The 25,126-nt window shown below is 40.5% G+C and overlaps 1 protein-coding gene across 1 annotated transcript; it reads left to right on the top strand.

The window, feature by feature from the left end:
• The first annotated feature begins 7,906 nt into the window (after positions 1–7,906).
• LOC149256521 (uncharacterized) lies at positions 7,907–8,539 on the top strand. Its single transcript, XM_089455393.1, has one exon. It carries the CDS (start codon positions 7,907–7,909, stop codon positions 8,537–8,539), a length of 633 nt encoding a protein of 210 aa, XP_089311519.1.
• Positions 8,540–25,126: the final 16,587 nt, after the last annotated feature.

Genomic DNA, 25,126 nt, shown 5'->3' with positions numbered 1-25,126 from the left:
TATGTGTATCTTGTCACTTTTGCTTAATTCATAAGCTTGTCAACAGGCCAACATGTTTTCACACATGTATTGTATTTGCTGTAAGACTGATATTTAACACCTGTAATGCATGTTTCTTTAACCATGTGTTCTCCATCTGAATTGATTCATCTATTGTAATGCATAATCTATTAATGGAAATATGTTGTATGTGATATTAATGTTGTCACGTCCATGTCAACTACTCTGTCGGACATCAGACAAGCCTTTCACGTGAACCTTGTTGTAACAATCATTGCACTCATCTCACACTAATTCGTGAGTGTTGTACGTGTTATCTTACATTGTATGTTGTGAATGCTACATCTGAGTAGACTGCTCCGCTGGAAACTGTGTATGTCCTTTGTGTTGCTTGTTCCTAGCTGAGTTGGGACTGATCCCTTTCAATCTGGGACTCACCTTCACCTTTTTCCCCTCACAGTGAAAGAACCATTGACACAAGTACACTTACACTCACTAGGCACACAAACCTCACTTCTTGAAGACAAACTAAATCACTCTGATGTGCTGATAAGCAAGAGTTGAGGCAAAGTCTTAAGATAATGGCAACCGAGCCATCATACCGAATGGGACTCCCACACCAGATGGTGTGAGGTCTAGTTGGGACTTCATACTGGGGTGATCCCCTGAATGTTGGCAAGTCCAACACCATCAACATATATGGCGCTAGAAGGTGGGTAGCCAGTTGTACATGGCTAAAATTCCCCTCACACTCATTCAACAAACATCTAGTCAAGGCAGTAACGCACACTCTCTCTCACCTACATGTGACTCAGCGGTTGGTTTCTCCTCACCTCCTAGTGTTGAGCACAATACTTTAGATCAACACCTTCACTCTGTTTCCTCATCACTCACCAGTTCAAAAAAGCAGTCGGACTGATCCCAAACAAACATCATCTTCCACGTGCAGTGAGGAAGCCAAAGGCCACTTCTACAAGTGTTGTTGTATCGTCAGTGGAAGAAGAAACCCTTGCCACACTTGAAGGTCTAGGAGAAGCTATCTAAGATGAAAAGATATATCCCATCCTCCTGCAAAGTGAATAAGTCACTCTTGTGGTCTCGGGATCAAACTTGGGTATAGGAGGTGGAGGCGAGGGCAGTGGAGGAGACGAAGGCGGAGACGGACTAATGGACTCAGAGTTGAACACATCAGAATCTAAAGGAGAGGAAGAGTATGAAGAGGATGAAGGGATGGCTGACCCAAATCTTGAATGGATGACTTAGAGACCATTGGCTCTCTCGGCTGTTCTACAAAAGATGCTGAAGCGAGTGGAGATAATGAACATCAAGTTTAACCCCGATAGTGTGGTGAAGGTGGATGAAAACTTAGACAACTTCTACCTACATCTGCAGATGCTTGAGGTATGTTATGACGATGTAGCATGTAGATTGTTTCCATGTACCTTGGAAGACTGGGAATCTGGTTGGTATCACAATCTTCCACACAACTCTATATAGAACTCAGGTTCTTTCAAACATATGTTCCTTGAATTGTTTTTTGATGATAAGACCCCAGCCATGCTACTTAAAGGATTGGGAAGCCTCAAGATGCATGGAAAAGAGAAAGTTAGTGATTTCAATCAGAGGTTTATCCATATACCAAATAGGTTCCCAACAGACACTAAGCCTCATGACTCCATCACCATTGATTACTACACGTCTGCATTGCCAACCAGCATTGCATCGTTCATCAAGCGAGTTGTGAAACCAACACTATTGGAAAACTGTGAAGAGGATATTAGTGTTGAGAAAGACCTACGTTTAGTTGGAGTCATCAAGGATGATAAATCATCGAAGGACTCCAAGGATGCGAGCAAGCAGTCCCAATAAACGACAAGCAAAGGTAGAGACAAGGAAGCTACCAACATTAAGACCCTCACTCGTCTTGTTAAGATATTGTCCATTGAAATGCCTGAACTTAAACAATGTGGATTAGAAAAATTTGCAATAAGTCACCCGCGTAGGTAGAGACAGGCAAGCAGTGCATCAAGCAGTGGCCAATTCATTCCAAAAACTGCGCAGAATCCTATGTTCCAACTCGAACAGTGTGTAGAACCAAAATTATGTTCTTTCCACAAAGAACATCATCCTAAGAACTCTTTTCTGGGCTAGAAGAAAGTCAAAAATACTTTTACAGTCATACACTCGAGGTGGGAATCAACATATAGGATCAACCAAAAGACATGTACAATGATGAAGAGGTTGCACCGGATGAACCATCAAGCTCTGAGCATGTGCTGAACACATATCAATGCTCGCAAACAATGGCAAAGGTGAACACCAACAAGGAAGCCTGAAAACAAACTAACCATTACAGTCTTAGAAGAAAAAGGGCTCCCCCCACATTGAAGAAGATGCAAGAAAAGGTCAGACTGCTGATAAGGAAGAATGATCCACCGGCTCCGTCAAAGTAAAAGAAACAAAGCAAGTCTGTGAACACAACGACGGAGAAGAATACTTCCATGAGCAACAAGTTGCAAAACACTCCACCAAAAAACACAAACATTTGTTCCACCCTGGACACCTCGGTGAGTCAACCACCTCCGGACTACAACGTTGTTGATGACATGATGAAAATTCGAGTGAACATCAACCTTGTGCCTGTCGAAAGAAGTCCAGGGAAATATGCTTGTCTGTCGAATTCCAAAATGTAAACTGCACCTCGGATGAAGACAACTACCCCATGCCATCTATGGGCCATATTTTTCAAACAATAACTTGGGCACAGATGTTCTCTCTCCTTGATGGTTCTTTAGGATAAAATTAGGTTCTAGTAGCAGAACCTAACAGAATCAAAAACTACTTTCTATACCAATTGGGGTACATTCGCATATAGATGAATGCCATTTGGGCTTGTAAACCTAGGCACAACATTTCAGCGTGCTATGGACATCACCTTTCGTGAACTCATTGGCCAAAGCATGGTGGTATACCTCGATGATGTGACTGTGTTCTCAAGAAGATGAGAAGACCACATGCATCAGCTTAAGAAAATTTTTGAGCGATACCAAAGATACAGGATTTCCCTAAATCCCAAGAAGAGCGTATTCGTCGTGTCAGAGGGAAACCTCCTCGAACACAATGTTACCAAGAGCGGCATCAAGGTGGATCCAGACCGTGTCTAAGCTATCATTCGGATTCCTCATCCATTCAACAAGAAAGCTATGCAATCCTTCTTAGGAAGATAAACTTCCTCCATAAATTCATCTCCGATTATGTGCAAATAGTGAAGCCCATGCAGGACATGATTAAGAAAGAAGTAGTGTGCACCTGGGGCAAGAAAGAAAAGCATGCATTCCCTAGATTAAGAAAGCCATCATTGAAGTGCCCACACTTTACAACCCAAATTTCAAAAAATATTTCATGCTATACACCTTCGCTTCTGATAACTTACTAGCTATACTACTCACTCATGAATACGAGGCTAATGATGAATGTCCCAGCTCTTTCATGAGTTCCAGCATGCAGGGACCAGTGCTTAACTACCCTACCATTGACAAACAATCTTATGCAATTTGTTGAAGAACGACTGTATAGTCTTCGTTCCCCACCCACCAGTTCATACATTGCTAGTACAACAAGAGCTATGAGAACAATGTGCGAACTAGATGATGGGTTTGCAAGAATATGATATTGAAATCAAGAAAGTACACACAATCAATGGACATGGACTCTGCAGACATCCAATTGAAGTAGTACACACTCCAAAGAATGAAGAAGAACTCATCAATTGGGAGTAGGAGATTGAAATGTATGAAATAAGGCGAGCAAACCCCATGGAAAATGGAATGTTTTGGTACGCAGATGTACGCCAGTACCTTGAGCATTGCACCATACCCTATAACTTAAATTCTATCATATAGAAGAGGCTATTGTGCTTGAAAGCGTTATCATATCAGTCGGTGCACGAATTGCTTTACAGAAAGCACAGTAATGGAGTTTTTTCAGGTACTTGGAGGCATAAGAATCAAAGAAGGTACTTCAAGATCTACATGATGGGCCCGTCAAGGGTCACTTTTCAAGAAATACCACGGCACACAAGGTTATGTGAGCTGGTTTTTACTGGCCCACATTATCCAAGGATGCAAATGCCTATGCCCGCAAATGCCCAGTCTATCAGCGATGCATCGGCAGAACACAAAGATTAGCAGCCCCACTAAACCCTGTTGCAGTGACTGAACCATTCCGACAATGGGGTCTGGAAATTATTGGGGAAATTTTCCCTCATTCGTCAAAGAAACACTACTATATCTTAACAACAACTGACTAATTTATACGGTGGACAGAGGAAGTTCCACTAAAATAAGTGAACGACCAAGAGGTCATTAGCTTCCTCCAGCAGAATATCATCTCGCACTTTGGTGTTCCAGTATCACTTGTTTTTTATAATGCAACTTATTTCTCATCTTTGAAACTCTATGAATTTACATTACAGAATGGTATTGTGTGTTCAGTCAATTTAATGTCTTAAATTTCTAACATAAATTATTGACCAGGGTTTGTAAATTGATGAAGTGTGGTGCATAATATGTGCTTAGTTAACCTTGTTTCTTACTTCGTTGAGTCTGTTTTTGTATTGTTTTGAGGGTTTTGTCTTTTATGCCTAATGATTTTAATGGATGTTAAGTGTCAATGATCAACTAAGTCTAATGGATGTTTAATATAAAAACTAATTTCTACGAAGGAAGAAAAGGAAATGTACTCCAACTAATTTAATTTTCATAAAATCAAATCAAAAACTTGAATGGTTAGTCTAATCTAGGTCGGCACTGTGTCTACGAAAAGTAGAGGATTATTCTAGATACAATTGTATTCATTGATAAGATAAAAAAGAAACAACTTCCTATCCTATCCTTGAAAATGCTTGATAAAAAATAAAACTAATCCTATTCTATGAAATGAAAGCAAGCAATATAAAAACAACTATCATCTACTGCATCATCAAATACTATTGTGAACATTGAATATAGGAAGATGTCAAAATCATCTTCTTGAAATGACTTAAGCAATTGAGTATACATTAAATGTGATATAAGAAAGCATAATAAAAACATGGAAAGGAAAACTTGCAGCTACTATGTGATCTAATGCCTCTTAGGCAACCCAAATTGGAAGAACTACCTTCTTGGACTTGTTGATCATGAGATTATACAATAGATGAAAGCTTAATCTAAAAATCATAAGGAAAGAAACTAAATAATTGTTTATTCTTAATGCCTCAAGCAACCAATATTGGAAAATAGCTGAATGCTACCTTCTTGAGAAGCTCTTTAGAAAACATAGGGTTAAACAGTGAATGTAAAGCTAAATCGAAGAAAACATTGTAAAGACATGTGAAAGAAAACTAAGTCACTGTATGGTCTAATGTTTCAAGCAATCCAATTTTAGAAAATAGATAAAAAAATACTTTCTTGAGATGCTCTTAGGAAAGACAAAATTACACAATGAAGTAAATCTACATTTGAAAAATAAAATAACATTTGCAATGTAAAGATAAACTATTTTCATGAATCAGTGTAAAAAAATCAATTAATCTTACAAATTTACAAATGAATGTCCATGGTTGATGGGGGACCTTCCATTGTCCAATAGGATTCCAACTCACAAAACTCACATTCTAAAATTCAATAATAGAAAAGAACTTTCTTTATTGATAAACTCCAAGCTTTACATAATGGAAATCTACACTCCTAATCGCATTAAATGAATAGCTCTTTAGTTTACGTCCTATTCCATCTCAAGCCTTGTTAGAAACCATTATATAATTATTTCTCTTCTTCTCCTCCTTTTCACCCTCTATGATAGGAGAAAACTTCCCCTATTTATACAAAATGATGAGAAGCTATCTCATGAGAGTCCATGAATCTCTCCCTATATCTTTAGAGTTACAATATAAATAAGAAATGAGACACATCTTTATGATCCCATGATCTTCTCCACTCAAATTCGAATTTGGTTTTGGGAGGCCACATAAAAGTCTTTTAGAAAAGGTCGTGGAGGCGCCGTAGTGGTAAATTCGGCCTCGTCATGACGGACCGGTCTTGTGTTCAATCCTGAGAAAGGTCATAGCTCGTCGTGCGAGTAGTTAGTCTAAACTTGGCCAAGCCCACTACCTTTTGAGCGAGGCGACGGTGAGAAGCGAGGCTCTACAACTCGCATTAGGGTTTCAGAAAATACCTGCTACGGCAGGTCCTCCGGACAGAGCTCACCAGTGGCAGAACGCGGCAGTGTAGCAGGCCACATTCCGTAGGTTTTGGCCGACGGAAACAATGAACCCCCCTCAGGGGGAAGGAGGGGCGCCTCCTCCAACAAATGACAACCAGCCAGGGAATATCGAGGACTCAGACAGGGGAAAGGAGTACAAGGATGAAAACACAGACAGAAGCCAGCAGACGCAAACTGAACAAGCACAGAAAGACAAGCCGAAAGTCAGCTCTTCCACATGCAAGCCAGTAGCCACGCATAGGCCAAAAGTAGAGCTACCAAGCCATCGCATCAATGCTAGAATTCAGTATATGAGAGATCATGCCCTCATAGGCAAATTCATTGGAATATGGCCAAACGAGAAAGCGTTGAGAGCCTGGATAAATGTTAAATGGCATCCAAAAGGACACATAACCTTGCATCTAGGGCCTAAGGGGTTTTTCACTGCAGTCTTCAACTGTTTGGAAGACAGAAACAGAGTTTTAGATGGAGGGCCTTATTTCTTTAACTCTGCCGAACTATTTCTCAAAGAATGGATCGAACGATTTAACCCTGATAAGGAAGACCTAAGTTGTGCACCGGTGTGGATCAGGCTGTACTCTCTGCCATTGGAATACTGGGAAGAGGAGTCTCTCAAAGCGATTGGCAATGTTCTGGGCGACTTCGTCAAGGTAGCAGAAGAAACAAAGACGCATAGATACACCTCATATGCACGGATCTGCGTCTACATGGACCTTAAACAAGCTTTGCCTGATACGGTAAGTCTTTTTCATGAAGATGTTGAATGGATACAGTTAATTGATTATGAGCATGTACCCTTTAGGTGCAGGAAATGTCATGACTTAGGACATCTCTACAGAGACTGCCCATTAAATAGCAAACCCTCGGTTCAAACTGACCAGGAAAACCCAACGCCGGATGGCTTCACTAAGGTGCTAAATCGCAGAAGAGGAAATAAAAAATCAGCAGTCTCTACAAAGATTCCTCCAGTGGATCAATCAAAACCCTCGACAAGTAATAGCTTTGAAGCTTTAGCCAATGAAGACATGCAGGATCCAGACAATACACCCTCCAATAAAAAAGGAATTAGTCAGGAAAAGATTGAAGGATCCCAATCGAAAACAGGGGAAAAGGGTGTAGAACAAGGGGGCAATAATCTCAAGACTGCTTCAAACACCTGGAGCTTCCCTGAAATGGATATAGACGGTACCGATCCCAATATAGAAAACGAGAAGGAAAGCGATGGAAGCTATCAAGAACCTCAAATCATGGAGGAGGACACGGAATCCATAGACATTGGCGAGCTGGATATTTTGGGCTTAGAACAAGCCTGTAAAACAGGAAACTTCGACAAAATACCTGATCGACAAGTGGATAATCTAGTGGCAGTCCTCAATAAAGCCCAAAAAAAATACTCATTAGGGGTTCAAATTGGCAGCCAATGGGATGGGAAATTCATCACCAAAGATAGCAAGAAACGAGGAAGGAAAACTACTCTGGAGAGAACCATCAAGATCGGAGAAGTATTGGTAGAATCAGGCAGATATGCTAAGCTAACCAAGTATTTCAATATCAACCCCAAACCTTCCCAATGAAGTTGATCTCATGGAATATTAGAGGGCTCAATAGCCCAAGGAAAGGAAGACTATTAAAAAACATGCTAATGGAGGAAAAACCCACAATTCTCTTTTTGCAAGAAACAAAGTGTAACTCGACAGTCTTGGAAAAAATAGCAGCAAAGGCCTGGCCAGGAGGGTTAGTAACAGCTGTTGATGCTCAGGGAGCGTCAGGAGGACTTGCAGTGCTCTGGGATGCAAGAATCATTCAACTAAATAACATACATGCAAATAAAAACTTCATCCAAGCCATCTTTCACATAATTGGCACCAATATCTATGGTCATATAACAAATGTGTATTTTCCTCAAGAAACCCAGCACAAGGTTGAAATTCTGGATGCCTTGACGCAGCTCAATACAGAGAGGATATACCCGTTATGGATATCTGGAGGAGACTACAACATGATCGCAACAATGGAGGAAAAAAAGGGAGGACGTTGCAGAATAAACAGGGATGGCTCTATATTAAAAGACTTCATTCAGAATAATTGGCTGATAGATCTTCCTTCAAATAACGGCCTATACACTTGGAACAACAAAAGGGCAGAACCAATGCAAATAGCCTCTCGTCTTGATCGATTTCTGATCTCTGATAATGCAGTTCATCTAGGAGGAGAATTCATTGCATCTATCCTTCCTATCTCAGGCTCTGATCACTGGCCAATCGCCCTCCACTGAAATCGTCCTGGTTGCAATACAAGGCGACCCTTCTGGTTTGAGGCTTTTTGGCTAACTCATCCGAACTTTTATGAATTTGTCAGAGCATCTTGGTTAAAATTCAATCCAACGGATGGAACAAAAATTTCCATATTCCAAAGGAAGCTGAAATATCTCAAGGGGGAAATCAAACGTTGGAATCAATCCATCTTCGGCAACATCTTCAAAGCTAAGGAAACCCTCAATCAAGAAATGAAAGTTATTCAGCAAAGAATGATCACTGAAGGACGCTCTGAAGAGCTTGCCAAGAAAGAGCAGTCCATAGAAAATCAAATCCTTGAGAGAGAATTACAGGAGGAAACTCTCTGGAGGCAAAAATCGAGAGTTAGATGGCTGAAGGAGGGTGAAAAGAATACGAAATTATTTCACAAAACTACAGTGCAAAGAAGAATGAACAATCAAATCTCTCACGTCAACAATGAGCAAGGAAGCAAAATTGAAACCCATGAAGGAATTGAACAGGAATTCCTCAATTACTTCAAGAAGATGAATCAAGAACCTAACATAAATAGAATAGAGGCTATTGATAAAGTCATAAGACATATACCCAGATTAATCATTGAAGATCATAATATTCTCCTTCTCAAGCCCATAAGTCTTCAGGAGGTTGAGACTGTTGTGCATTAGCTAAAAGCAGGGAAAGCACCAGGACCAGATGGATTCACTTCAAACTTTTTTCAGCATTTCTGGGATCTGGTTAAATGGGAAGTCTGGCAGGTCGTGGAAGAATCGCGCACTCTAAGATGGATGTATCCAGGTCTGAACGCAAAATTCATTGCATTAATCCCCAAAGTAGAGGAATCCAACACTCCGGATAAATAGAGACCGATTGCTTTGTGCAACATTATATACAAGATTGTCTCCAAGGTTATAGCTTCCAAATTGAAACCCTTTCTTCCCCTTATTATATCTCCAGAACAATTTGGATATGTAGAAGGAAGGCAGATCACAGATGGGATTATTTTAACCCATGAAATAATCCACTCTCTCAAGCATTCAAAAAAACCAGGTATGCTGCTCAAAATTGATTTATCTAAGGCTTTTGATAGTATTAGTTGGGAATATATGCAAAAAATCCTCAATGCCTTTGGTTTCGCCCCCTCCTGGATCAGATGGATCAGTAATCTATTATCCTCCTCGTTCTTTTCTATTCTCATTAATGGAATCCCGTCGCCCACATTCCGTCCTTCTAGGGGGATCAGACAAGGGGATCCTCTCTCGCCCTTTCTGTTTGTCATCTTAGCTGAAGGGTTAGGCCGCAGCATCAAATCGGCTATCCTCTCTCATAACCTCAAAGGTCTAGCTTTCCACCAAGCCCCCGCCTTTTCGCACCAGCAATTCGTAGATGATAATATGTTATTTGGTCATCCATCCATTCAAGAAGCTCGATCTTTCAAATCAGTTCTTGCAAACTTCTCAGATATTCTTCTTCAATATGCCTCCCACCACCCAAAAAGCAATAGCCTGTATCCTAGGCTTCACCATCGCTTCCCTTCCTTCTAAATACTTGGGTGCTCCTTTAATTGCCTCGACTCTCAAGCATTCCTCTTGGAATAACCTTTTAGAAAAACGTGAAGCCAGATTGTTCCTATGGTCCCATAGAGCTCTTAATATGGCTAGAAGGCTAGTGCTAATTAAAGTTGTTCTACATTCCATGCCTCTTTACCTTTTTTCCATATTGGCGGCACCTAAGTGGGTTCTCAGAGCTATTAAATAGCTTCAGCGTAATTTCTTATGGGGAAATTCGGGGCCAAATCGAAAGTGGGCACTAGTCAAATGGGAGAAGGCATGTCTACCTAAAAAAGCGGGAGGCATTGGGCTAAGAGACCCAGAACATAGCAATATGGTAATGGGGGCCAAAATCTGGTGGAGATGGCTCTCAAATCCCAGCACCCCTTGGGCCTCCCTATGGACAGCGAAATATGCAAGAAATACGCCCATAGAGGAGAGAATTAGAATGTCAGAAGTCAGTAAAGGATCAGTTATTTGGAACTCAGCCATTCAACATCGAAATATAATTCAAAAGCATAGTTTTTGGGATGTGAAGGATGGCCACACAGCAAGGTTTTGGGAAGACTCATGGCAGCAGCTTCCAAACCTCAGAGACACTATCCCGGGACTCCCAGATCAAGATATAAATCAGTATGATAAGGTGAGTCAATTTTGGAACTCACACACTGCCCAAGAACACAGAAAGTGGAAAGAAGCTAGTCATATAATACCTCACAGCCCGGAGCAAACTCAACTTTCTCTTTCCTCAGAACTTCAAAAACAAAAAATTCTATCTTCGGCAGGCATGGACATTCTCAGATGGGGATACAAGGAAAAGGGCACCTTCACCACCAAAGAAGCTTACAAAATCATCATCAAAGACAGGGTAATCAGAGATAATTTATGGGATAAGGTTTGGAAATCCTCTATATGGCCGAAGGTTTTTACGTTTCTGTGGCTTCTGTCTCACAACAGGATTCTCACATGGGACAACCTCAGGAAAAGGAACTTCTCTGGGCCATCCATATGTCCCAACTGCAAACAGGAAGAGGAATCAGCATTACATCTTATGCAAACCTGTCAGCTAGGAAGGAAATTGTGGGAAAAGGTTACATTCCGCTGTCAAAAGGAAGGCAGAGTGAATGGGGACATTAAAGGCACCCTTCGCACCTGGAGCCAAGAGCCATATCAAAGCAAACTTTTAAACACACTATGGAAACTCATACCGGGACTACTAATGTGGAATATTTGGAAGGAGAGAAACAAAAGGATTTTTAAAGATCAATCACAGTCGATTGAGCAGATATGGACCGGGTTGCACCATAACATCAAAGAAACTTTGTCTATCAAAGGCTGGTCCAAAGAGGATTTCCCATCACTCCCGCAGGAACAAGCTATATGGGACAACTGGCAGATTCAATTAAAGCATCCGCTCTCTTCCAATGATAACTCCTCAAAGCATCTAGATTCTCCAGCAAGATGGACTCCACCGCCAATCAACGTGTTTCAACTTAACTTTGACGGTGCTTCGAAAGGGAATCCTGGGAAAACGGGATTTGGTGGAGCCATCAGAAATTACCAGGGTACTCCCCTTATAACTTTTTTTGGCTCAATTGGCTGGAATACTAACAATGCAGCGGAACTGGAAGGATTATGGAGAGGGCTTAATCTGGCGCAAGAACGAGGATTCCTTCCTCTTATAGTGGAAGGGGACTCCCAGATTATCATCACTATGGCCTCAAAACTTATGCAGGGATCCCCGGTTCATAAGGTCAGCAGCAGCTGGAGAATGGCTACACGACTTGAGCTTCTCAATCAATGGCTTACTCATCACCAAGCAATTTCCTTCAAACACATCAGAAGGGAAGGGAACAAGCTGGCAGACTTTCTTGCTAATTTAGGAGTGGATAGTGGAAGGGAATTCTTTGAAGGCTCAATATCTAGCATAGCTTCTGAGAACCAACTCTCTACCTTCCACACCATAGTAACAAATGATATGCAGTCGAAGGAAGATTCACACCCGGATGCGGGTGCCTTAATTATGTGTTAATGCTTGGGCATGCGAAGTGGGCAACTGGCATTCCACTGAGCTGGTTTCGGCGGTTCGAGGTAGGTGATTAACAAGCATTAATGGATCATCGGGCTCGAGGTACGCAGGCAAGTGATTTCAGGATGGCGCGCATTCTCCACGGCACATTTGCTCCGGTTTCTTCAGGCATTGACATAGTGGCTCCGGGTTCTTCAGGCATTGTTCTCCTCTGGTGGTTATGTCCTCAGAGCCTCTGCGCAGCCCAGAGAATTTGGAAGCCCCCATGGCTTCATAATTGCTCCCATTTTGCCTGCTTCAGGTATATGGTTCTGTTTCTTTCCGACGGCGTCTGGTGTATTAAGTCAGTCTTCTCCATATGCGTCTGGTGTATTAAGTCAGTCTTCTTGCCCATCTCTGTAAGGTGTTTCGATTTAGTCTTTTCTGAAAGTGTCTGGTTCGGGTATTGGGTTTATTCAGTCGTTGTTGGGTTTTTTCTTGTGGTCGATTCTATCTACTGTGAGCTCTGCATTTGGGTCTTCAGTTCAGAGGTCTGGTATTCGAACTGGGTTCAATTAGTTTGTGTCTGGCCGCTTCACTCTCACCCTCAGTCCCCCGGCACCTTCAATCCGCAGATTTATACTGTAATGGCCCGTCGTCGCGGCATCCCCAAGCGTGGTAGTAACTCAGGGTCCCGTGGAGGTTCTCGGGGTCGTGGTGGCTCTGTACCTCAATGTATAACTACGTTAGCCTCTGCCTCTCCATCCTCTCCGCCCTCTGACCATTCTAGACCTACCCTAAACAACTCTTTTCAAACAACCCGGTTCAAGTTCAGAAGCAGGCTTAACAAGCCTCTTATCTCAGCTACAATAACTGTTATCTTCTCGGAGGAAGAAGATGAGCTTACAAGCTCAGATGAAACCTCCAAGGAACAGTCTCATTCTCAAAATTCTAGTGATTTTCAGGGTAGCTTGGCTGGAGTCGTCCTCAATGACTCTGCTGCGCTGCACGAAGAGGGCCAACAGGAAGACTTTCGCCCTCAGCCAGATTCTCCTCAAGAGAAAATTATAGCTTGTGAGCCGGCGCGCCTCTCTGGCAGTGTTCTGAACCTTGTGCTTCCTCCAGAAGGCAACATGATGGAAGCTGAAGATAATGTGATGGTAACCTGGGTAAGCTCCCCCAACCAGGCAAATGAGAACGCTACAGACTCGCCACCGCAGGCTTAATTACTTTTGGCTTCAGCGACATGACAGCAAGTTATCTTATGATTTCTGGGTTTTGTGTGTAATTCTCAATGTGCATGGCTTCTTTTATTATCAGCATGAAATTTTACAATCTCCAGGACATAATTTTGGTTTTCCATCTTTTTGTAATAGTGACAAAGGACAGCATTTTTGTAAAAGGTCAGCTCATTCTGAAGCGTCGATCTTATCTAGCTCTGTTTAGTCTTGGGTCTATGATTTTCATTTTTGTAAACAGAAGGCAATGTGCTACCTGCAACAGTCTTTTTGATAGAGGGCAGGCTACAGCCCCCTCAGAGGTTCAAACCTCTTTGTAAATATTTTTCTCCTTTAATCTAAATAGAATAGTCTTTATACAGAAAAAAAAAAAGTCTTTTAGAAGCTTCATTTTAACCTACACATGTCAAAAATCTTATCCCACTTGTTAGGTATAAGCATATGCACATTATTTTCTAATTTTTGACCATAAATTCATTAAAAAATGCTAATAATTAATAAAGTTTGGAAAAACATAAATGTGACCCAATAATGATAATGGTAAGGTAAATGTAATGAAATAGAGGTGGAGTGAAGGTAACAATATGGAAATATAAGTGAAAATGTAATGGAAGTGAATGGCAATTTCAAGGCCCAACATTGTGTCAAAGAACTCATCGAATTACTATCTTCAAGGAAATGATCAAGCAGATTCTACAAATAAGAACCTCATCTGTATAATCAAGAAGACCATTTTCTCTAAACAACGTAACTAGCATATCGCCCTGACGAATGCACTATGGGTTGATTGTGTAACACCTAAGACCTCTCTGAACACCTCACTGTACTTCCTGGTCTACGGTAAAGAATTCATCCTGCCACCAAATATCTACCTTCCTAATCTTTAGCTTTCCCATGAATCCCAAGACGTGCCTTTCCAACTACTTGGGTGTAGGATGGATGCTCTCCATAAGCTCTAGGAAGAAAGGATGAAAGCAAAAGAAAAACTCATACTCCACTAGAACCCTATCAAGAGGTGGTTCGTTAAGAAGTCTGTAGGGAAAGCTAGCTTTGATGTCGATGACTTAGTTCTGAAATGGGATAAACCCCATGAAGACAAAGGCAAACATACAAAATTCTAGTCCATGTAGATTGGCCCATACACAGCTCACGAGAAGCTTGGCCCACACACATATCATTTTCGATCACTCAACAGGAGGATTGAAAACCTTCCCATCAATAGCCAAGATCTTAAGCATTATTTCCAATAGGCTGGGCCATGCCCATGCCATGTACATAGTCTACTTGCTACTTGTTGTTTTCTTTTGGTTTGTTTTGCTTATTATCTTTGCTTTCGCTTTGTTTTATTCTACTTACTATTTTTGTTCACGTTCATTTTGTTTGTTTGATATATTACTAGTTTTTTTTTTGAAAATAAGTGTTGCCAACTACTATGTTTTGGCTTTTAAATGTAGTATGTGGCTAAAATTTGAAGAGACTTATGACACTACAACACTTGGCCAGTATTGTGTCCATTTTCTCTGTGCTTGGTTACAACCTTCAGCCAATGAAGTCCTGATGGAAAATACGAACCATCTGTAAGGGAAGCTTTGGTCCAAGCATGAACCTGTGTCCACAATGGAAAGCCCCATGCCTATACTCAGCTTTCTGCTCTATGTGTTTAAGCTAATCCAACTAGTAGAAACGGAGAAGGGGAAAAATATAAATGAGAAAACCTATGTTATAGGTCCTACATGCTTCTCTAAAGGAACAACCTCTTCTACTCTCAATAAGTCTGGATCCCTCTTCCACCCCAAAAATAAATAAGCGCCTATGCATAGTTCTCTTAAAAAATACAAATGCTAAAGAAGGTAATGGCTTCCAGCGCAAAGAGGTGGAGAATGCAACTCCACTGGGGTACTGACCAAGCTCGCTGGTAGTGGAGAAATGTGTGCTTTCTTGTGTGACTCCACCAGGGTACTGTCTAGGCTTGCTAGCAGTGGAGAAACACCAGAGATGAAAACTTATACTCTTAAAATATTCAACTCGCGAGCTAAACTACCCTTGCCGGATTTGAAACACTGAGATCTAAGCTGAACCTTTTGTGTTTAACTAAGTTGGAAAAGGGTGAACCATTCATGTCCATACGGTAAGTGGGGAAACTAAAGTAACTTTCACAACGATTCAATACTCCCCAAAGGACCAAGACCCTGTGCTGGCAATAAACCGAAATAGAGAAGTTGGAGTTCTACGAGTGTGTCACCAAGTGCTATAGCGGCTACAACCACCCTCCAAAATTTTGGCCTACACCAATTTCAAAGCCTCCCTTTGAGAGTTTCACTTGATGACATCACACACTTGGGTTCACTCCGTGAGCTCATGTGAGTGTTAACATTCGCCTTGCTTATTTATTACACTTAAGTCTTTGCATGTTGATGTCTAAGTCATGCTTGCGATAATATTCTCATTATGCTTAAATTCTTTGCTTCATATGTGTTTGATTTGTTTGCCATGAAAGCATTTGTCACACTCACACATGGAGTCACATTCACTATCGCACAAGCTTCATCTCGATCATGAACGATCAATCACGAGCATCACGCTTGTCTCTTGCACCATTCGTCAGTCATGTTGAACATGTGTGTCTGGATGGTTTGGTCGTTTCGTCGTCAAGTCATGTGAGTGTGTGTTCGTATGATCACCTATGCATCTTTTGGCCATTCACACACATAGTCATTTTTGCTGAAGTTCTGATGGCCAGACTCCTCACTGATAGCCAGACCATCACCCTGCTTTCGACTCGATCAACTACCAACCAAAATAGTGCAAAAGAACCAATATTGTTCTTTCAAGTTGAGCTTCATGCAAGAAATTCAATAAGAACTCATGCTAGCCACCCAGACAGTCGACTGACTATTCATCTTAGAAATTGTGCAGCGCTCATGAGTTGGCCTCCCGCTATCCATTAGTCATCTTAGCTCAGAAATTGTGCAAAGATGATCAGCAAGTCAGCCTCCTGGCCTTAATGTAATTTTCCAAGCCAACAACGCCCAGTAGCAGACTTCCTGTTGCCTCCAGGAATTGCACAGTTTCTACTGCCAGTGACTGAGTAGCGTACTGGCATTTCCTTCTAGGAGTTGCGCAGATCTAGCTGCCAGTGACCCCAGCAGCCAGCTAGAAGTTCCCTCTAGGAATTGTGCAGATATGGCTACTAGTGACCCCAATAGCCAACTAGTAATTCCCTCTAGGAATTGTGTAGATCTAGTTGGCAATGACCCCAACAACCAACTGGCAGTTCCCTCTAGGAATTGCGCATATCTGTATACCAGTCTCTCGGACAGTTCCCAAGAAAAATTACATAATCCCTGCTTGCTAACCCTTCATGCAGCCCGACCTGTTCCTCTTGAAAATTGTGCAGATTTGGTTTTCGAACCCCTGCTGACTGTTCATTTCGGAAAATGCATAGAGCATGCCTACCCTGCCCTCAAGCAGCCCTGACTGTCCCTACCAAAAATTGCTCAATTTTACCTCCCAACCGAGCCAGACCTTGCAAACAGTCACTGTCGACTCAGAATATCTATCTCCATCCCTCAGTGAGTCTTGCGCAGTTTTCATCAACGGTTGCTTGGAGCCATCATCCCATATGACATCACTACTACCTCTCTCGATCACCTGCATCCGAATGATTATGTGTCATGGTAGGCTAGGAGATTTTAGATTTGATGTCATCTTGTCATGAGTGACTGCAGGTACAAGTAGACCAACAAATATGTCAAGACGATGAATGAGATGAATGAAGGGAGCACATGCAGATGAAAAAGTTCACCAACGAATGAACGAACAAAGCATGCGAAGAGGATGAATGCGATGAACATGCACCTTCATGAAAACGTGAGCCTGTCAATCATTTTAACATGAAAGCAAGGAACAACATGCTAGAGCTTCATCAAGCAAACCAAGGACCATCAAAGACTCTGTGCACTTCGCCATGTGGAAGTTAAGCTATGATACACCATGAATACATTCATCACTCAACAACACTATAGCTCAACATGCATTCCAATAGCAACACAGATGTACCAATATTGTCATGTCAAGGTAGGAGTCATGTTTCCCACATATCTCCCATGGGCTTGTTGTCAATCAATGTGATGTAATGTGGAAGTCCAAGAGACCCACTTGTTGAACATAGAGTCATGTAAGTCAAAAAGTCATGGAAATCGAATGGTCATGAGGGTAGTCGAACAACCACAAGGGTCAGTTTCACCCTTGGCTATAAATACCCCCCTCATTTGTACATGAAAGGACTTTTCACCTCATCTCCTTCCACATAGCCAAGAGAGTCTGTAATATTTTCTTTGAGGGGTAAATAGTGGCTCTAACGCCTTGCTAACGGGGTTAGTGATGTATGGTGTAACGATGTGTCTTGTAAACTTCTCTTAATTCAGAAGCTTGTCAACATGCCAGCGCGTTTTCACACATGTATAGATTTGCAGTATGACTGATCTTTAACACTTGTAATGTGTGTTTCTTTAACCATGTGTTCTCCATCTAAACTAATTCGTTTTTTGTAATACATAATCTATTAATGGAAAAATAGTTGTATGCATTGTTAATGTTGTCCCGTCCATGTCAACTGCTCTAGCGGACATTAGACAAACCTTTCACATGAACCTTGTTGTAACAACTATTGCAATCATCTCAGACTGATCTGTGAGTGCTATATGTGTTATCTTACCTTGTATGTTTTGGCTGCCACATCCGAGTGGACTACTCCACTGGAAGCTGTGTAATTCCTTTGTGTTGTGTGTTCCTAGCCGATTTGGGACTGATCCCTTTCAACCGTGAACTCACCTTCACCTTTTTCCCCTCATAGTGAAAGAACCATTGACAAAAGTACACTTACACTAACCAGTCATGCGAACCTCACTTCTCGAAGTGAAAGCGAACTACTCTCTTACCATGACAACCAAGAGTTGAGGAAAATCCTTGAGATAATGGCGACCGAGCCATCATACCGGATAGAACTCCCACACCAAAGAGTGTGAGGTCTATTTGGGACTTCATACCTTGGTGATCCCCTGAATGTTGGTGGGTCTAGCAACATCAATACTTTTGTAACCGCCTTCATATACATTGATAATCTTGACACCTTCCTACTTGTTAGATTTTTTTCCTTTAATGATTTTGAAATTCAGTTATAACATTTTACCCCTAAGAAGATGAAACAACAATGCATTAATTTCTATTTTACTAGGCGGGAGAGCTTTATGGAGGTAGGAATCTTAGTGACAGATAAGGCTAACCTACTTCTCTACAATGTACCACAAATGATTGTGTTAGTGTGCCATCAATTATTAATACATTATCACATAAATATTTTCCTCTATGCTTGCACCATACTCTTATAATCTTGTCACCCCTTTATATTAACTATTTCATGGCATGATATCAATCTTATGTAGCCTCCTAGTGTGGCGAACAATCTCAATATAGCCACATTTTGTACCTTTGACATATCTTTCTAATGCAGGTGTAGTACCTTGTTTTAGCAAGTTGTATTTTAACACACGTGCTACCATGCATGAGTGTATTTCATAGTTTTCCTATCTAATGCAGTATTTCACATTGATAGTCATGCATTCACATCACATAAAATGTCTTCATCACATAATATAGCATTCAGATATATTTTTTTAAATAGCTTTATACTCCTCTTTATATGCAATGTTAAATATGTGAGTCCATCGTAGCATTGGCGTAAGCTTTGTACTCTCTTTTATTTTATCTTGATCCTTTACGATAAAGTATTCAATTCATCTTATTAATACTTTCCACCATTCTCACCCTTTAATACATGATTCCAACACCAAAGAATATATCTAACGTATTGCTTCCAAGCAATTTTTCGAATGAATTATATTAGTTTTAATACAATGACAATGTTGTCTCTCTCATCGCCCGGGTCAATACTTTAGTAACTCAACCACTATTGTTGTTAAACGAATCCCTTTAGATCTGAGAGTTGAACCTAGAGATTTTATATTACTTGTAACAAACCCCGAGGTTCAACATGAGTTTTTTTCTTATTATCAACATCATTAATTAAAAAATTCTCTTATCATTTTGTTTTCTGGTATTGCATCCACTATGCTCATTTTTATATTACTTACCATGTCTTAGTAGATTAGTATTAATTCCTTTCTATGAACTAGAATTTGGTCACATTATTAGACATTACCCTCAACATTAACTCGACTTTTTCTATGTCAAGTTATATTCCCCCTATAGCCAAAGTATTGGCCTTTCCAATTACGCTTTTGTGGTGACTTTGGTGCTTGATATTTTATAGGATGTAGCATGCTTTTGAAATATGGACCAATCTATATGGTGGAGTTGGACAATTCATTAAAGTATATGTTATGGGCACTAATTGTTTCATTCCACATTAATTGTACCTATGTTGCGGTGTATTTTATATGGTGTACCCTCTTTCATTTACTACTAAGCAAATTATTTCATGTTATACCCCAAGTGTTGAGTACTAAAAAACTTAGACCCAATCATATGTTTTCACGATGCCCTTTCCCATGTCAACTCCTTGGCTCCTGCTCTATCTGTTTCAAACCTTGATTACTGGTATTAGATCGAGTTTTATGATGGTTTTGGTTTCAGTTAATAATGGATCGCTATGCCATCACAAACCTTAAGAAACTCTATGCACTCACTATCCTTCATTTGATCTGTGATGCTCTGGATACGCACCCACTATGCTCCATTTGATCAGTGATGCTCTAGCCCATGTTAAGTTGTCGAATTGGTGCGAGGTGGCCTTTGCAACATCCACCACCATAGCCATTTGATTTTCACTAGCTCTCTCCATTTCACCTATGAGAATCAATACTCAACCCACGTATAGCAAAAATTTTGAAGTATCATTCATTCTCTGCTAATTGTTCCATGGAAATATGCTCTTGGGTAAAAAATGCTTCCTTATAGTTTTGTGGTGGCATGAGAGGTTGAATTCATCTCACTTGGATACTTTTTCCTACCTCTACATAGAAATATATTTTATTTTTTCTTTTTCCTTCCTAGGCTACTGAGGGTTCCAACCATCCTGTGTTTGTTTTTTTTTTCCTTTCGTGATTCTCAGGTAGTGTGAGTGGAGGAATGGATACCAATATTGTTTCACCACGCAGCCACTCGACAACTAAATGTCACTTTTCCTACATCTGCATCACCCTGGATGTGGGTTTCAATGTAATATCTTGGTGGAATGTTTGTATCTATCCATTATGCTCATTGCAGAGCTATATTTTCCCCTTCAGGTTGTTTTCCAACATCCTCTCTTGATGTTATCTCTTTAGATACTGATATGAAATCATTACCCCATGTTTGGTTTCAACAAAATGGCTCTAAAATAGCCTTCGCTTTTAGACGCAGACTCATATCTCCTAAAATTTTAACTTAAGCCATATATGTTTCCCAGACTTTCTACCAAGTGGAGTATCCCAATTCACTTTTCTTCCACGTTACAACTATGAAATTATTTCTCATGCCAAGATTACAACCCATTAACTGATTTAACTTTGTGGCATGATGGAATTGGCTAATTCCTTATTCTAAAATATAACCTTGTTATTTAGTGATATTGTTCCCTAGGTAATTGGGAAACCCTGACATACTAGTTCAAGGTATTTTGTTATTGTTAGTTGTTAATATTCCTCAGGGAAACTGTTATCTAAAAGTTTACAGGTTCCTCCAATTGATAGACATAATGTCGATGGAGGATTGCTATCAGTGCACCCAATTTGCGGATTTCAGGGAAATACCTCCATTTGGCTCACACATAGGTTAGCATAACTACTATTGAGTTATGAATCAAGCTTTCCATAATGTAGGGTTTTGTTTTGATTTTGTTATTAATCTCCATCATAATTTGTAACAGAGTTTGGGATGGTGCCTCCTCGAATTTCTCTCAGGCGATCGCAGCCCAAAGGTAAAGATTGGGTTTATTTGATCACCTTGTTTCCTTGGTTTAATATGACTGATGTTTCCTGGGTTTAATTCATTTTTCTGTCCTTTTCTTTTCTACAGGTAAATCTTTGCTCGCTTCCATGATACAACTAGTTGATACTTCAACTTTGATATCTCTACTCATGCTTCCTTTATTATAGGGAAATCTACTTTGATCCTTATGGCAGAAGCGGAAGAGGATATTTTGCTGAGGTTCAAACTCTTTTTTACTGCAGAAATTTCAATTTATTTCTTCATACCAATTGATGTTACCCAAGGTGAAACCCTTGAGGCAGTCATCTCTTCTTCTAGAGAATTGGGACAACATTTAAATATGTAGTTAATGTGGTTTGGTTAACATATAACTATTTCCCTCAACATAATGAACCTTTATTTTTCGTTGTATACGAACTAATCTTTGTTCAATGGATGCTTACCCTAATTTTCGTAGAGGGCATAATGTTTGAATTTGACCTGGATTTTGGGGGGAGGTGTTATCGGGATAAGTGTCTATTCAGAACGACTCTATCCCACTAAGGTGTGATAGCTACCTTAGAAACAAACAGAGAAAACTACTTTTTTATTCTTCTTTATGAACTATAAACAAAGAGGAATAGGATGAACCAACCTGTGTCTTGCACTAGTCCTTTGATCCAATCTCTCTCTTCTTTGACAGCTTCCAGCTACCTGCTTCCTTACTTGCCCAACTTCACCAAGTTCCTGTAAGATCACAGAAGAAGAAAACTACACAAAGACATGGATTTATGTTCATAAATAGCTTAGGATCAGATTTAAGCTAAACATACAAATGTAACAAGCATCAATGGTACACAAGCATGTAGGAGAAACTCAAATAGTTTTATTGATATAACAAGAAGATCTAGGAGGAGTTACAATCGATGATTCCTGATCCAACATCAACCTCTCAGCAAAGAAGCCCCTCTTTACCTCCAACAAAGCATAAATCACTCAATACTATGATATCTATCTCAAAACCAACAACAATTCTTTGCAATGTACAAAATTCCAGCCCTTGGATCTCTGGGATGAGGGATCCATATATAGATGTATGCAAGTAGTATGAGTCAGCTTATGATTTGACTAGTGGCTTCTCTCTGTTAGTTCTTGCTTCCACTTGGAGACTGAGAGCCTCTTACTCATCCTTGGTCGAATTCAGTGAGGCAAGTGTCATTGGAGAAGATTCTAGAAGCTTCCATTATCTCTCCACCTCATGGAATGACTCTGCCACTTGTCATTTCCCGCTCAACGCACCCTGGTAGTGCATTTAGGTTTGTTGCAACGCCCCTAGCTAGAGGACTTGGGTGCTATGCAATGCACTTGGCTAGTGGAGCAGCTGAAATGATCCTGATTTGACTGATTTTGAGCAGTTTCTAGTGGAGAACTTCTGGGAGAAGCTGTAATTTGTTGACCTTGTTCCTTTAGGAGTTAGACCAACACTTTTAGGGACTTAAGAGCCCTTGTTTTATGGAAATTTTATGCTTACAGCTGTAAGGCACAAAAATGTCTATAACAGTTGCCCCCTAAAGTATGAGGTCGTTTATCGGGTGAAATGCTTTATTAGGAGGATCTGAAGTTCTTTCAATGCTGGGAGGAGACCTGCAATAAGATACAATACAATACATTATCTTCATATTGTTTTCACGATCTAGCTGAGGCGGGCATTCCCATGCTCAGCTTTATAAATTCATTTTCATGTACATAGGACAGACAATCATCTGATGGTAGACTAATGATTCTGATAGAGCCATCATCCTTTTGGTAGGATGATTATCTGTGCTGCAGTGCTGTACATTTCAATGTCTTTATTTTCCTGAATATATATCGCAGCCCGGATGGATGAAACTAGATCCGGGGTCTTCAATCTTGTCTAATCTTCACTCGAAGTACAAGTCGATCCATGTGAGAAATGTTTTGAAGTCGAACATGGAAAGACATCGCTTGATTACCAGTCAATGATGTAAACTGTTAACAAGCGCGAGAGGAATCACCGATAATGATAATGACCCTCAAAGTATTGCAGTACAATTCACGTTGTGTGAATAAAGGACTTGGCGTTGAACACCACGCAAAATCTTTCAGTCGAAGGTCATTGATGTATACCTATCGCCAGAAGTGAGAAACTTGCCATTGAGGCATGCAAGCTTCAAAGTACTGAATGGGGTGTTCCTAGATCAACTTCTTGGATAATGAGCTGATGTCGACAAGAAGCGATCCGTCAAAGGAGGGCCTTAATGAATCCCACATCAATGACACAGAACGGAGCAAATGATTTTGATGGAGGTGAAAATGCTGATGATATATGGTTCAGGATGGCGGTCATGAAAGAATGAAGTATCATGTATGGTAGTGGATGGGACACAGGTGACTGCTCTGGATGACTTCTCTTGAACATGTCGGCGACACTTATGTGATGGATTGGTAGCATTTACCCCAAATGTGGATGGTATGGCGTGACCATGGTGATGTGACCGATGAATGAAACAACGCAACCCGACTCGGGCGGGGAGTGGAAGTGTCATGTTCAAGAGCGACTTGCTACCAATAAAGATTCTTTGAGTTTTCTTCCCAATTTTTCCCCAGTCATTGCTGACCAGTACCTCTTTATTTTTGTCAAGCTTGAGGAGGATAACATATGCTTGTTCTATAATTTTCCCTTCGAGCAAACCCATCGCTATGTTTTAACGAGCCTAGCGATAGTGAAACTCGTTCTCATCTAAAGACAAGTTTGTCGCTATTAATCTTTTTAACGAGTCTAACGAAAAAGATAACTCGGTCCTTTTCATTTTTAGAGAGTCTGAAAAGGTACGTAAAGGTAACTTCGAAATTCCTTTTTCGTCATCTAATCCCTTAAGTCCAAAAAAGTATAAAATAATACAGAAGGGATGAATTTTCGATAGTTTTAACGAGCCGAACAAAACAAGCGCTCGATCTTTTTGTGCAATAATCCCTCAGGTCCAAAAAGATTAAAATCTAGAGGAGGGATAGCACTTTCGGTGGCTTTAACGAGCTGGAAGGCCAAAACTCGGCAATCTTTTCATATTTTACGAGTCAGTTGAAAAGAGCTTAAAGAAGACTCGTATTTTGAGGAACGAGTGATAAAATGGGTAGCAGCTGATTCCAAGTAAGGTTTGGAATTTTCCAATCATGACAGTGTCACAAGGATGGCTAGTGAAATCACTCTTCACATCTGTTCCTCAAAATGCGTAAACAATCAAATGGAGGTGAATGATCGGCCAATGGAAAAGTGGAGGTGACCAAGGATTTAATGGCTGAAATGTTTCATTCATGGTGGTTATTTACCGGGGGATAGTTCATTTTTTAAAGAGCTTAAACACGGGTGGAAACATTTGCTCATGTCTTATGTTTATTTTTTAATGAGCTTGAACTATGTGCTAAAACTGCTCGATTAATCCAGTCATATGATAAGAATGTCTCATATAAAAACGGCAACTTTTAGATTTTTGCCCCACATCCTTTCTTTATGCAAGTTAGGTGACGACTAATCCTACAAGTTTAAAGGGTTAGAGGTCCTAAAAATTTAAGAAATAAATAGCCGCCCATCGCTTGCACTCCAAAAGGTTTGCATGCCCCCAGGTATAAAACAGGGTTTCAAAGTTACCTCTACTTTAGTCCACCAAAAACATTTTTTTTACCGAGAGAGGCCTACCTCTTACAGGTTACCCAAAGATTGTTCTATTCACACAACAAAAAAAACACTTCTTCGGCGATGTCTACCGAGATAAACAAAGGTGAGCGATGATGCCCGCCAACTCACAT

This window comes from Pinus tabuliformis, chromosome 7 (assembly GCF_031772625.1).
Source record: "Pinus tabuliformis cultivar Carrire ecotype Pingquan chromosome 7, CPIR1, whole genome shotgun sequence".
NCBI lineage: Eukaryota > Viridiplantae > Streptophyta > Pinopsida > Pinales > Pinaceae > Pinus > Pinus tabuliformis.
The sequence above is the reverse complement of the archived record's forward strand: the minus strand, read 5'-3'. Positions and strand labels throughout refer to the sequence as shown.

Excerpts from the sequence above, each read along its gene's own strand:
- LOC149256521 (XM_089455393.1), top strand. The coding sequence starts at position 7,907 with ATGGAGGAAAAACCCACAATTCTCTTTTTGCAAGAAACAAAGTGTAAC.